The 15,802-nt window shown below is 48.6% G+C and overlaps 1 protein-coding gene across 2 annotated transcripts in view; it reads right to left on the bottom strand.

Annotated features, from left to right (window-relative positions):
* Window positions 1-257: 257 nt before the first annotated feature.
* Window positions 258-15,802, bottom strand: part of LOC135573628 (phospholysine phosphohistidine inorganic pyrophosphate phosphatase-like) — a 28,976-nt gene continuing 13,431 nt past the window's right edge. The window contains exons 5-7 of one of the 2 annotated variants that reach the window (XM_065022908.1): window positions 13,220-13,312; window positions 12,365-12,456; window positions 258-1,461 (exon numbers count right to left, since the gene is read on the bottom strand). In XM_065022908.1, the coding sequence (XP_064878980.1) occupies window positions 1,455-1,461; window positions 12,365-12,456; window positions 13,220-13,312 (192 nt within the window). In that variant the 3' untranslated portion in view covers window positions 258-1,454. Of the gene's footprint in view, window positions 1,462-3,569; window positions 4,435-12,364; window positions 12,457-13,219; window positions 13,313-15,802 lie in introns of those variants that run through there. The other variant, XM_065022907.1, reaches the window with a different exon arrangement.

Here is a 15,802-nt window from a genome sequence, read left to right on the forward strand (position 1 = left end):
TGATCATCTCAACTACTGACTCCTCCCACTTCCAATGTTGATCATCTCAACTACTGACTCCTCCCACTTCCAATGTTGATCATCTCAACTACTGACTCCTCCCACTTCCAATGTTGATCATCTCAACTACAGACTCCTCCCACTTCCAATGTTGATCATCTCAACTACAGACTCCTCCCACTTCCAATGGGTTGTTGTTGTCTAACAAAGACTGTTGGGATATGAACTCAGCTACAACTCAGGGCCAAGGCTGTGCGTTGGGGACACACACACACTAGGGCCCTGAGTTGTAGCTGTGCATTGGGACACACACACTAGGGCCCTGAGTTGTAGCTGTGCGTTGGGGACACACACACACTAGGGCCCTGAGTTGTAGCTGTGCATTGGGACACACACACTAGGGCCCTGAGTTGTAGCTGTGCGTTGGGGACACACACACACACTAGGGCCCTGAGTTGTAGCTGTGCATTGGGGACACACACACACTAGGGCCCTGAGTTGTAGCTGTGCATTGGGACACACACACACACTAGGGCCCTGAGTTGTAGCTGTGCGTTGGGGACACACACACACACTAGGGCCCTGAGTTGTAGCTGTGCATTGGGGACACACACACACTAGGGCCCTGAGTTGTAGCTGTGCGTTGGGGACACACACACACACACTAGGGCCCTGAGTTGTAGCTGTGCGTTGGGGACACACACACACACTAAATCAAATCAAATCAAATCAAATGTATTTATATAGCCCTTCGTACATCAGCTGATATCTCAAAGTGCTGTACAGAAACCCAGCCTAAAACCCCAAACAGCAAACAATGCAGGTGTAAAAGCACGGTGGCTAGGAAAAACTCCCTAGAAAGGCCAAAACCTAGGAAGAAACCTAGAGAGGAACCAGGCTATGTGGGGTGGCCAGTCCTCTTCTGGCTGTGCCGGGTAGAGATTATAACAGAACATGACCAAGATGTTCAAATGTTCATAAATGACCAGCATGGTCGAATAATAATAAGGCAGAACAGTTGAAACTGGAGCAGCAGCACAGTCAGGTGGACTGGGGACAGCAAGGAGTCATCATGTCAGGTAGTCCTGGGGCACGGTCCTAGGGCTCAGGTCCTCCGAGAGAGAGAAAAGAAAGAGAGAATTAGAGAGAGCATATGTGGGGTGGCCAGTCCTCTTCTGGCTGTGCCGGGTGGAGATTATAACAGAACGTGGCCAAGATGTTCAAATGTTCATAAATGACCAGCATGGTTGAATAATAGTAAGGCAGAACAGTTGAAACTGGAGCAGCAGCATGGCCAGGTGGACTGGGGACAGCAAGGAGTCATCATGTCAGGTAGTCCTGGGACATGGTCCTAGGGCCCAGGCCAGTTGAAACTGGAGCAGCAGCATGGCCAGGTGGACTGGGGACAGCAAGGAGTCATCATGTCAGGTAGTCCTGGGGCATGGTCCTAGGGCTCAGGTCCTCCGAGAGAGAAAAGAAAGAGAGAAGGAGAGAATTAGAGAACGCACACTTAGATTCACACAGGACACCGAATAGGACAGGAGAAGTACTCCAGATATAACAAACTGACCCTAGCCCCGACATAAACTAATGCAGCATAAATACTGGAGGCTGAGACAGGAGGGGTCAGGAGACACTGTGGCCCCATCCGAGGACACCCCCGGACAGGGCCAAACAGGAAGGATATAACCCCACCCACTAGGGCCCTGAGTTGTAGCTGTGCATTGGGGACACACACACTAGGGCCCTGAGTTGTAGCTGTGCGTTGGGACACACACACACTAGGGCCCTGAGTTGTAGCTGTGCATTGGGGACACACACACACTAGGGCCCTGAGTTGTAGCTGTGCGTTGGGGACACACACACACACTAGGGCCCTGAGTTGTAGCTGTGCATTGGGGACACACACACACTAGGGCCCTGAGTTGTAGCTGTGCGTTGGGGACACACACACACACTAGGGCCCTGAGTTGTAGCTGTGCGTTGGGGACACACACACTAGGGCCTTGAGCCCTTAAAAACAGTCTATGACGACAATGATCACCAAGATGTGGCAGAACAAAATGACTAAAGAAAAGACAATGTTCTCCACATCTCTTGGGAGTTTTTATTTTTATTTCCCCGTTATTTAACCAGGTAGGCTAGTTGAGAACACCTTTATTTAACCAGGTAGGCTAGATGAGAACACCTTTATTTAACCAGGTAGGCTAGTTGAGAATACCTTTATTTAACCAGGTAGGCCAGTTGAGAACACCTTTATTTAACCAGGTAGGCCAGTTGAGAACACCTTTATTTAACCAGGTAGGCTAGTTGAGAACACCTTTATTTAACCAGGTAGGCTAGTTGAGAACACCTTTATTTAACCAGGTAGGCCAGTTGAGAACACCTTTATTTAACCAGGTAGGCCAGTTGAAAACACCTTTATTTAACCAGGTAGGCCAGTTGAGAACACCTTTATTTAACCAGGTAGGCCAGTTGAGAACACCTTTATTTAACCAGGTAGGCCAGTTGAGAACACCTTTATTTAACCAGGTAGGCCAGTTGAGAACACCTTTATTTAACCAGGTAGGCTAGTTGAGAACACCTTTATTTAACCAGGTAGGCTAGTTGAGAACACCTTTATTTAACCAGGTAGGCTAGTTGAGAACACCTTTATTTAACCAGGTAGGCTAGTTGAGAACACCTTTATTTAACCAGGTAGGCTAGTTGAGAACACCTTTATTTAACCAGGTAGGCCAGTTGAGAACACCTTTATTTAACCAGGTAGGCTAGTTGAGAACACCTTTATTTAACCAGGTAGGCTAGTTGAGAACACCTTTATTTAACCAGGTAGGCTAGTTGAGAACACCTTTATTTAACCAGGTAGGCTAGTTGAGAACACCTTTATTTAACCAGGTAGGCTAGTTGAGAACACCTTTATTTAACCAGGTAGGCCAGTTGAGAACACCTTTATTTAACCAGGTAGGCTAGTTGAGAACACCTTTATTTAACCAGGTAGGCTAGTTGAGAACACCTTTATTTAACCAGGTAGGCTAGTTGAGAACACCTTTATTTAACCAGGTAGGCTAGTTGAGAACACCTTTATTTAACCAGGTAGGCCAGTTGAGAACACCTTTATTTAACCAGGTAGGCTAGTTGAGAACACCTTTATTTAACCAGGTAGGCTAGTTGAGAACACCTTTATTTAACCAGGTAGGCCAGTTGAGAACAAGTTCTCATTTACAACTGGGACCTGGCCAAGATAAAGCAAAGCAGTTTGACACAAACAACAACAACAGAGTTACACATGGAGTAAACAAGCGTTCAGTCAATAACACAATACAAGAGAGAAAAAAAGAGTCTATGTACAGTTTGTGCAAATGGCGTGAGGAGGTAAGGCAATAAATAGGCCATAGTAACGAGGTAATTACAATTTAGCAGATTAACACTGGAGTGATACAGTAGGGCAAAAAAGTATTTAGTCAGCCACCAATTGTGCAAGTTCTCCCACTTAAAAAGATGAGAGAGGCCTGTAATTTTCATCATCGGTACACTTCAACTATGACAGACAAAAAATCCAGAAAATCACATTGTAGGATTTTTAATGCATTTATTTGCAAATTATGGTGGAAAATAAGTATATATTTTTTCATCCAAAACATTAACTTAGTCAGCTAAATCCACAGTACTATCACATGGACACAGCCCACTACTGGACCCAGCCCACTACTAGACCCAGTCCACTAGACCCAGTCCAGTCCACCTCCATCCAGTCCGTCCTCAGTGTGTACAGAGGCTACTGGCTTTACGCACCTTCAGGTAAACATGAGGTCATTAACTTACCTAACTAGTTGCCCTCTGACCATGAGGTTATTAACTTCTATCTCCTCCATCTTTGCTCCAACATGGCTCTATCTCCTCTAATACTGTGTTCTTCTATCTCCTCCATCTTGGCTCCAACATGGCTCTATCTCCTCTAATACTGTGTTCTTCTATCTCCTCCATCTTGGCTCCAACATGGCTCCATCTCCTCTAAGACTGTGTTCTTCTATCTCCTCCATCTTGGCTCCAACATGGCTCTATCTCCTCTAAGACTGTGTTCTTCTATCTCCTCCATCTTGGCTCCAACATGGCTCTATCTCCTCTAAGACTGTGTTCTTCTATCTCCTCCATCTTGGCTCCAACATGGCTCTATCTCCTCTAAGACTGTGTTCTTCTATCTCCTCCATCTTGGCTCTATCTCTCCATGGCTCTCTATGTTAGTGGGTTACTCCCTGTTGTCAGATCGTACTAGAGTAATCACTGTTTGTGTGTGTGGTGTATTGTGGTGGTGAAGGTGGTTCTTCCTGGTCCTCTCCTCACTGGCCCCGGAGCTTCAGGATGGTTTCCACAGCCTCCGCAAGGTTGTCCACATAGCCATCAGCTGTTACTGTGGGGTGCTTCTCATCACTGGGCCTACAGAGAGAGAGACAGAGAGAGACAGAGAGAGACAGAGAGAGAGACAAAGAGAGAGAGACGAAGAGAGAGAGAGAGACGAAGAGAGACAGACAGACAGACAGCGAACGAGCGAGATGGAGAGTTAATTTTGATTGTTTTTCACTTCATATATTCACTTTATATATTATCTACCTCACTTGCTTTGGCCCCATGCCAATAAAGCCCTTGAATTGAATTGACAGAGAGAGGCTGAATGCAGCATTGAATATTGAGGAGACCATACATGCCTTGTGTTAACTGTCTGTCAACAAATCAAATCACATTGTATTTGTCACATGCGCAGAATACAACAGGTGTAGTAGACCTTACAGTGAAACAGCTTACTGTACAAATAATTAACCATCAATGCTTTAAGAAGTTAAGAAGAAAAATGTATGAAGTAAAAAATAAAAGTAACAAATAATTAAAGATCTGCAGTAAAATAACAATAGTGATTTATACAGGGGGTACCGGTACAGAGTCAATGTGGAGGCTATATACAGGGGGTACTGGTAGAGAGTCAATGTGGAGGCTATATACAGGGGGTACCGGTACAGAGTCAATGTGGAGGCTATATACAGGGGGTACCGGTACAGAGTCAATGTGGAGGCTATATACAGGGGGTACCGGTACAGAGTCAATGTGGAGGTTATATACAGGGGTACCGGTACAGAGTCAATGTGGAGGCTATATACAGGGGGTACAGAGTCAATGTGGAGGCTATATACAGGGGGTACCGGTACAGAGTCAATGTGGAGGCTATATACAGGGGGTACCGGTACAGAGTCAATGTGGAGGCTATATACAGGGGGTACCGGTACAGAGTCAATGTGGAGGTTATATACAGGGGGTACCGGTACAGAGTCAATGTGGAGGCTATATACAGGGGGTACAGAGTCAATGTGGAGGCTATATACAGGGGGTACCGGTACAGAGTCAACGTGGAGGCTATATACAGGGGGTACCGGTACAGAGTCAACGTGGAGGCTATATACAGGGGGTACCGGTACAGAGTCAACGTGGAGGCTATATACAGGGGGTACCGGTACAGAGTCAACGTGGAGGCTATATACAGGGGGTACCGGTACAGAGTCAATGTGGAGGCTATATACAGGGGGTACCGGTACAGAGTCAATGTGGAGGCTATATACAGGGGGTACCGGTACAGAGTCAATGTGGAGGCTATATACAGGGGTACCGGTACAGAGTCAATGTGGAGGCTATATACAGGGGGGTACCGGTACAGAGTCAATGTGGAGGCTATATACAGGGGGTACCGGTACAGAGTCAATGTGGAGGCTATATACAGGGGGTACCGGTACAGAGTCAATGTGGAGGCTATATACAGGGGGTACCGGTACAGAGTCAATGTGGAGGCTATATACAGGGGGTACTGGTACAGAGTCAATGTGGAGGCTATATACAGGGGGTACCGGTACAGAGTCAATGTGGAGGCTATATACAGGGGGTACCGGTACAGAGTCAATGTGGAGGCTATATACAGGGGGTACCGGTACAGAGTCAATGTGGAGGCTATATACAGGGGGTACCGGTACAGAGTCAATGTGGAGGCTATATACAGGGGGTACCGGTACAGAGTCAATGTGGAGACTATATACAGGGGGTACCCGGTACCAATGTGTACAGAGTCAATGTGGAGGCTATATACAGGGGGTACCGGTACAGAGTCAATGTGGAGGCTATATACAGGGGGTACCGGTACAGAGTCAATGTGGAGGCTATATACAGGGGGTACCGGTACAGAGTCAATGTGGAGGCTATATACAGGGGGTACCGGTACAGAGTCAATGTGGAGGCTATATACAGGGGGTACCGGTACAGAGTCAATGTGGAGGCTATATACAGGGGGTACCGGTACAGAGTCAATGTGGAGGCTATATACAGGGGGTACCGGTACAGAGTCAATGTGGAGGCTATATACAGGGGGTACCGGTACAGAGTCAATGTGGAGGCTATATACAGGGGTACCGGTACAGAGTCAATGTGGAGGCTATATACAGGGGGTACCGGTACAGAGTCAATGTGGAGGCTATATACAGGGGGTACCGGTACAGAGTCAATGTGGAGGCTATATACAGGGGGTACCGGTACAGAGTCAATGTGGAGGCTATATACAGGGGGTACCGGTACAGAGTCAATGTGGAGGCTATATACAGGGGGTACCGGTACAGAGTCAATGTGGAGGCTATATACAGGGGGGTACCGGTACAGAGTCAATGTGGAGGCTATATACAGGGGGTACCGGTACAGAGTCAATGTGGAGGCTATATACAGGGGTACCGGTACAGAGTCAATGTGGAGGTTATATACAGGGGGTACCGGTACAGAGTCAATGTGGAGGCTATATACAGGGGGTACAGAGTCAATGTGGAGGCTATATACAGGGGGTACCGGTACAGAGTCAACGTGGAGGCTATATACAGGGGGTACCGGTACAGAGTCAACGTGGAGGCTATATACAGGGGGTACCGGTACAGAGTCAACGTGGAGGCTATATACAGGGGAGTCAATGTGGAGGCTATATACGGTACAGAGTCAATGTGGAGGCTATATACAGGGGGTACCGGTACAGAGTCAATGTGGAGGCTATATACAGGGGGTACCGGTACAGAGTCAATGTGGAGGCTTTATACAGGGGGTACCGGTACAGAGTCAATGTGGAGGCTATATACAGGGGGTACCGGTACAGAGTCAATGTGGAGGCTATATACAGGGGGTACCGGTACAGAGTCAATGTGGAGGCTATATACAGGGGGTACCGGTACAGAGTCAATGTGGAGGCTATATACAGGGGTACCGGTACAGAGTCAATGTGGAGGCTTTATACAGGGGGTACCGGTACAGAGTCAATGTGGAGGCTTTATACAGGGGTACCGGTACAGAGTCAATGTGGAGGCTATATACAGGGGGTACCGGTACAGAGTCAATGTGGAGGCTATATACAGGGGGTACCGGTACAGAGTCAATGTGGAGGCTATATACAGGGGGGTACCGGTACAGAGTCAATGTGGAGGCTATATACAGGGGGTACCGGTACAGAGTCAATGTGGAGGCTTTATACAGGGGGTACCGGTACAGAGTCAATGTGGAGGCTATATACAGGGGGTACCGGTACAGAGTCAATGTGGAGGTTATATACAGGGGGTACCGGTACAGAGTCAATGTGGAGGCTATATACAGGGGGTACCGGTACAGAGTCAATGTGGAGGCTATATACAGGGGGTACCGGTACAGAGTCAATGTGGAGGCTATATACAGGGGGTACCGGTACAGAGTCAATGTGGAGGCTATATACAGGGGGTACCGGTACAGAGTCAATGTGGAGGCTATATACATGGGGTACCGGTACAGAGTCAATGTGGAGGCTATATACAGGGGGGTACCGGTACAGAGTCAATGTGGAGGCTATATACAGGGTGTTACGGTACAGAGTCAATGTGGAGGCTATATACAGGGTATTACGGTACAGAGTCAATGTGGAGGCTATATACAGGGGGTACCGGTACAGAGTCAATGTGGAGGCTATATACAGGGTATTACGGTACAGAGTAAAGGTGGAGGCTATATACAGGGGGTACCGGTACAGAGTCAATGTGGAGGCTATATACAGGGGGTACCGGTACAGAGTCAATGTGGAGGCTATATACAGGGTGTACCGGTACAGAGTCAATGTGGAGACTATATACAGGGGGTACCGGTACAGAGTCAATGTGGAGGCTATATACAGGGGGTACCGGTACAGAGTCAATGTGGAGGCTATATACAGGGGGTACCGGTACAGAGTCAATGTGGAGGCTATATACAGGGGGTACCGGTACAGAGTCAATGTGGAGGCTATATACAGGGTATTATAGCCCTAATCCAGGCACTTGTCATCTCCCGTCTGGATTACTGCAACTCGCTGTTGGCTGGGCTCCCTGCCTGTGCCATTAAACCCCTACAACTCATCCAGAACGCCGCAGCCCGTCTGGTGTTCAACCTTCCCAAGTTCTCTCACGTCACCCCGCTCCTCCGCTCCCTCCACTGGCTTCCAGTTGAAGCTCGCATCCGCTACAAGACCATGGTGCTTGCCTACGGAGCTGTGAGGGGAACGGCACCTCAGTACCTCCAGGCTCTGATCAGGCCCTACACCCAAACAAGGGCACTGCGTTCATCCACCTCTGGCCTGCTCGCCTCCCTACCACTGAGGAAGTACAGTTCCCGCTCAGCCCAGTCAAAACTGTTCGCTGCTCTGGCCCCCCAATGGTGGAACAAACTCCCTCACGACGCCAGGACAGCGGAGTCAATCACCACCTTCCGGAGACACCTGAAACCCCACCTCTTTAAGGAATACCTAGGATAGGATAAAGTAATCCCTCTCACCCCCCCCTCCCCCTGAAAAGATTTAGATGCACTACTGTTCCACTGGAGGTCATAAGGTGAATGCACCAATTTGTAAGTCGCTCTGGATAAGAGCGTCTGCTAAATGACTTAAATGTAAATGTATTACGGTACAGAGTCAATGTGGAGGCTATATACAGGGGGTACCGGTACAGAGTCAATGTGGAGGCTATATACAGGGGGTACCGGTACAGAGTCAATGTGGTTTATGGCTGTTCCCTGCTCTCCACAGAGTTTACGGGGTCATGCAAGGCTAAGCGAGGCTAAATCTCACGTCTCACACTCACAATGTGAAAGTAGCAGATAGTGTTTGTGTGAGGCTGAACAGCCATCACATCAGTTACATGACACACACACACACGCACGCACGCACACACGCACGCACGCATACACACGGCCCCCTTTGGCTCAGATCAGTGCCAATTTGTCACCATGTGTGTGTGTTTTTGTGTGTGTGTGTGTGTATATGTACACTACTGATCAAAAGTTTGGGGTCACTTAGAAATGACCTTGTTTTTGAAAGAAAAACAATTTTTTTTGGTCCATTAAAATAACATCAAGTTGATCAGAAATACAGTGTAGACATTGTTAATGTTGTAAATGACTATTGTAGCTGGTTGATTTTTAATGGAATATCTACATAGGCGTACAGAGGCCCATTATCAGCAACCATCACTCCTGTGTTCCAATGGCACGTTGTGTTAGCTAATCCAGGTTTATCATTTTAAAAGGCGAATTGATCATTAGAAAACACTTTTGCAATTATGTTAGCACATCTGAAAACTGTTGTACTAATTAAAGAAGCAATAAAACTGGCCTTCTTTAGACTAGTTGAGTATCTGGAGCATCAGCATTTGTGGGTTTGATTACAGGCTCAAAATGGCCAGAAACAAACACCTTTCTTCTGAAACTCGTCAGTCTCTTCTTGTTGTGAGAAATGAAGGCTTTTCCATGCGAGGAATTGCCAAGAAACTGAAGATCTCGTACAACGCTGTGTACTACTCCCTTCACAGAACAGCACAAACTGGATCTAACCAGAATAGAAAGAGGAGTGGGAGGCCCCGGTGCACAACTGAGCAAGAGGACAGGTACATTCGAGTGTCCTGGGGTCCTGTGTTGTGTGCCTGACTGTCCCGGGGTCCTGTGTAGTGGCTGACTGTCCCGGGGTCCTGTGTAGTGGCTGACTGTCCCGGGGTCCTGTGTAGTGGCTGACTGTCCCGGGGTCCTGTGTTGTGTGGCTGACTGTCTTGGGGTCCTGTGTTGTGTGGCTGACTGTCCTGGGGTCCTGTGTTGTGTGGCTGACTGTCCTGGGGTCAATGTGTTGTGTGGCTGACTGTCCCGGGGTCAATGTGTTGTGTGGCTGACTGTCCCGGGGTCAATGTGTAGTGGCTGACTGTCCCGGGGTCCTGTGTTGTGTGGCTGACTGTCCCGGGGTCCTGTGTTGTGTGGCTGACTGTCCCGGGGTCCTGTGTTGTGTGGCTGACTGTCCCGGGGTCCTGTGTTGTGTGGCTGACTGTCCCGGGGTCCTGTGTTGTGTGGCTGACTGTCCCGGGGTCCTGTGTTGTGTGGCTGACTGTCCCGGGGTCCTGTGTTGTGTGGCTGACTGTCCCGGGGTCCTGTGTTGTGTGGCTGACTGTCCCGGGGTCCTGTGTAGTGTGGCTGACTGTCCTGGGGTCCTGTGTAGTGTGGCTGACTGTCCTGGGGTCCTGTTGTGTGGCTGACTGTCCTGGGGTCCTGTGTTGTGTGGCTGACTGTCCTGGGGTCCTGTGTTGTGTAGCTGACTGTCCCGGGGTCCTGTGTTGTGTGGCTGACTGTCCCGGGGTCCTGTGTTGTGTGGCTGACTGTCCCGGGGTCCTGTGTAGTGTGGCTGACTGTCCTGGGGTCCTGTGTAGTGTGGCTGACTGTCCTGGGGTCCTGTTGTGTGGCTGACTGTCCTGGGGTCCTGTGTTGTGTGGCTGACTGTCCTGGGGTCCTGTGTTGTGTAGCTGACTGTCCTGGGGTCCTGTGTTGTGTGGCTGACTGTCCTGGGGTCCTGTGTTGTGTAGCTGACTGTCCTGGGGTCCTGTGTTGTGTGGCTGACTGTCCCGGGGTGTGTGGCTGACTGTCCCGGGGTCCTGTGTTGTGTGGCTGACTGTCCCGGGGTCCTGTGTTGTGTGGCTGACTGTCCTGGGGTCCTGTGTTGTGTGGCTGATTGTCCTGGGGTCCTGTGTTGTGGCTGACTGTCCTGGGGTCCTGTGTTGTGTGGCTGACTGTCCTGGGGTCCTGTGTAGTGGCTGACTGTCCTGGGGTCCTGTGTTGTGTGGCTGACTGTCCTGGGGTCCTGTGTAGTGGCTGACTGTCCTGGGGTCCTGTGTTGTGTGGCTGACTGTCCTGTGTTGTGTGGCTGACTGTCCTGGGGTCCTGTGTTGTGTGGCTGACTGTCCTGGGGTCCTGTGTTGTGTGGCTGACTGTCCTGGGGTCCTGTGTTGTGTGGTTGACTGTCCTGGGGTCCCGTGTTGTGTAGCTGACTGTCCTGGGGTCCTGTGTTGTGTGGCTGACTGTCCTGGGGTCCTGTGTTGTGTGGCTGACTGTCCTGGGGTCCTGTGTTGTGTGGCTGACTGTCCTGGGGTCCTGTGTGGCTGACTGTCCCGGGGTCCTGTGTTGTGTGGCTGACTGTCCCGGGGTCCTGTGTTGTGTGGCTGACTGTCCTGGGGTCCTGTGTTGTGTAGCTGACTGTCCTGGGGTCCTGTGTTGTGTGGCTGACTGTCCTGGGGTCCCGTGTTGTGTGGCTGACTGTCCTGGGGTCCTGTGTTGTGTGGTTGACTGTCCCGGGGTCCTGTGTTGTGTGGCTGACTGTCCTGGGGTCCTGTGTTGTGTGGCTGACTGTCCTGGGGTCCTGTGTTGTGTGGCTGACTGTCCCGGGGTCCTGTGTTGTACAGTACCAGTGAAAAGTCTGGACACACCTTCAAGGGTTTTTCTTAATTTTTTACTATTTTCTACATTGCAGAATAATAGTGAAGACATCACTACTATGAAATAACACATATGGAATCATGTAGTAACCAAAAAAAAGTGTTAAACAAATCAAAATAAATGTTATATTCTTCAAAGTAGCCAACCTTTGCCTTGATGACAGCTCTGCACTCTTCCATACGTGTTATTTCATAGTTAGTGATGTCTTCACTAGTCAGACTCCAGACTAATACAGAGAGTATGGATGGGATTGGGGCACAGCTGCATTTAAACATTTGGATAACATGAAGATATTTTCAGCGTATTCTTAATGAAATAAACAAAACTCTAAACATGGTCAGTTTTCACAGACACAGAGTAATAAAGCCTTGGACCAAGAAGTTCTCAAATCGGGACTCTCCATCGAAAATAGTATTTTTAGTCCTTAGATTGAGATGTTGTGTTATAGACCGCCCCCTTGTGGTCGTTGATGGTACCGTTGGTTTCTGCCTGCATTCATTTCAAACGACGTGAAGCCAAACATACGGACGTCAACATACATAAACAAAACACCTACCTGTATTTTCCTGTCCTCACTTGGACACCCTTCATTCCACAGTGTTGGGCCCCGCCCACATCATTCACCAGATCGTCACCAATCATCAGAGTCTGACAGACAGAGAGAGAGAGAAAGGAGAGAGAGAAAGGGGAGAGAGAAAGGAGAGAGAGAGACAGAGAGAGACAGAGAGAGACAGTCAGAAAGGAGAGACAGAGAGAGAGAGAAAGGAGGAGAGAGAGAGACAGAAAGAGAGCAGGAGGAGAGAGAGAGACAGAAAGAGAGCAGGAGGAGAGAGAGAGACAGAAAGAGAGCAGGAGGAGAGAGAGAGACAGAAAGAGAGCAGGAGGAGAGAGAGAGACAGAAAGAGAGCAGGAGGAGAGAGAGAGACAGAAAGAGAGCAGGAGGAGAGAGAGAGACAGAAAGAGAGCAGGAGGAGAGAGAGAGACAGAAAGAGAGCAGGAGGAGAGAGAGAGACAGAAAGAGAGCAGGAGGAGAGAGAGAGACAGAAAGAGAGCAGGAGGAGAGAGAGAGACAGAAAGAGAGCAGGAGGAGAGAGAGAGACAGAAAGATAGCAGGAGGAGAGAGAGACAGAAAGATAGCAGGAGGAGAGAGAGAGACAGAAAGAGAGCAGGAGGAGAGAGAGAGACAGAAAGAGAGCAGGAGGAGAGAGAGAGACAGAAAGAGAGCAGGAGGAGAGAGAGACAGAAAGAGAGCAGGAGGAGAGAGAGAGACAGAAAGAGAGCAGGAGGAGAGAGAGACAGAAAGAGAGCAGGAGGAGAGAGAGAGACAGAAAGAGAGAAAGGAGAGCATGAGGATGGCTCAGAATCCTTATTAAATGAATGTATGTGCTGGACATATTGTTGTAAAACCTACCTGGTGTGACTGAATCCTCATGTCATCCAGAACTTTCTGAAAGAACATGGGGTCTGGCTTCCCGATGACCTCAGCTTCTACATCACAGGCATACTGATGGAGAGAAACACAACGACCTCAGCTTCTACATCACAGGCATACTGATGGAGAGAAACACAACGACCACCTCAGCTTCTACATCACAGGCATACTGATGGAGAGAAACACAACCACCTCAGCTTCTACATCACAGGCATACTGATGGAGAGAAACACAACGACCACCTCAGCTTCTACATCACAGGCATACTGATGGAGAGAAACACAACGACCACCTCAGCTTCTACATCACAGGCATACTGATGGAGAGAAACACAACGACCACCTCAGCTTCTACATCACAGGCATACTGATGGAGAGAAACACAACGACCACCTCAGCTTCTACATCACAGGCATACTGATGGAGAGAAACACAACGACCACCTCAGCTTCTACATCACAGGCATACTGATGGAGAGAAACACAACGACCACCTCAGCTTCTACATCACAGGCATACTGATGGAGAGAAACACAACGACCACCTCAGCTTCTACATCACAGGCATACTGATGGAGAGAAACACAACCACCTCAGCTTCTACATCACAGGCATACTGATGGAGAGAAACACAACCACCTCAGCTTCTACATCACAGGCATACTGATGGAGAGAAACACAACCACCTCAGCTTCTACATCACAGGCATACTGATGGAGAGAAACACAACGACCACCTCAGCTTCTACATCACAGGCATACTGATGGAGAGAAACACAACGACCACCTCAGCTTCTACATCACAGGCATACTGATGGAGAGAAACACAACGACCACCTCAGCTTCTACATCACAGGCATACTGATGGAGAGAAACACAACGACCTCAGCTTCTACATCACAGGCATACTGATGGAGAGAAACACAACGACCACCTCAGCTTCTACATCACAGGCATACTGATGGAGAGAAACACAACGACCACCTCAGCTTCTACATCACAGGCATACTGATGGAGAGAAACACAACGACGACCTCAGCTTCTACATCACAGGCATACTGATGGAGAGAAACACAACCACCTCAGCTTCTACATCACAGGCATACTGATGGAGAGAAACACAACCACCTCAGCTTCTACATCACAGGCATACTGATGGAGAGAAACACAACGACCACCTCAGCTTCTACATCACAGGCATACTGATGGAGAGAAACACAACGACCACCTCAGCTTCTACATCACAGGCATACTGATGGAGAGAAACACAACGACCACCTCAGCTTCTACATCACAGGCATACTGATGGAGAGAAACACAACGACCACCTCAGCTTCTACATCACAGGCATACTGATGGAGAGAAACACAACGACCACCTCAGCTTCTACATCACAGGCATACTGATGGAGAGAAACACAACCACCACCTCAGCTTCTACATCACAGGCATACTGATGGAGAGAAACACAACCACCTCAGCTTCTACATCACAGGCATACTGATGGAGAGAGAAACACAACGACCACCTCAGCTTCTACATCACAGGCATACTGATGGAGAGAAACACAACGACCACCTCAGCTTCTACATCACAGGCATACTGATGGAGGGAAACACAACCTCAGCTTCTACATCACAGGCATACTGATGGAGAGAAACACAACCACCGTTGAAACAGAGATGACTAAGTCCCCACAAGGTCTGGGGGAGATATCAACGTGCTTTTATAAGTAGGTGAGTTGAAACAGAGATGACTAATTCCCCACAAGGTCTGGGGGAGATATCAACGTGTTTTTATAAGTAGGTGAGTTGAAACAGAGATGACTAAGTCCCCCCAAGGTCTGGGGGAGATATCAACGTGTTTTTATAAGTAGGTGAGTTGAAACAGAGATGACTAAGTCCCCAAAGGTCTGGGGGAGATATCAACGTGTTTTTATAAGTAGGTGAGTTGAAACAGAGATGACTAAGTCCCCACAAGGTCTGGGGGAGATATCAACGTGTTTTTATAAGTAGGTGAGTTGAAACAGAGATGACTAAGTCCCCAAGGTCTGGGGGAGATATCAACGTGTTTTTATAAGTAGGTGAGTTGAAACAGAGATGACTAAGTCCCCACAAGGTCTGGGGGAGATATCAACGTGCTTTTATAAGTAGGTGAGTTGAAACAGAGATGACTAAGTCCCCAAGGTCTGGGGGAGATATCAACGTGTTTTTATAAGTAGGTGAGTTGAAACAGAGATGACTAAGTCCCCAAGGTCTGGGGGAGATATCAACGTGTTTTTATAAGTAGGTGAGTTGAAACAGAGATGACTAAGTCCCCAAGGTCTGGGGGAGATATCAACGTGCTTTTATAAGTAGGTGAGTTGAAACAGAGATGACTAAGTTCCCCCAAGGTCTGGGGGAGATATCAACGTGTTTTTATAAGTAGGTGAGTTGAAACAGAGATGACTAAGTCCCCAAGGTCTGGGGGAGATATCAACGTGTTTTTATAAGTAGGTGAGTTGAAACAGAGATGACTAAGTCCCCACAAGGTCTGGGGGAGATATCAACGTGTTTTTATAAGTAGGT

Source organism: Oncorhynchus nerka, linkage group LG10 (assembly GCF_034236695.1).
Source record: "Oncorhynchus nerka isolate Pitt River linkage group LG10, Oner_Uvic_2.0, whole genome shotgun sequence".
In the NCBI taxonomy this organism is placed as follows: Eukaryota; Metazoa; Chordata; class Actinopteri; order Salmoniformes; family Salmonidae; genus Oncorhynchus; species Oncorhynchus nerka.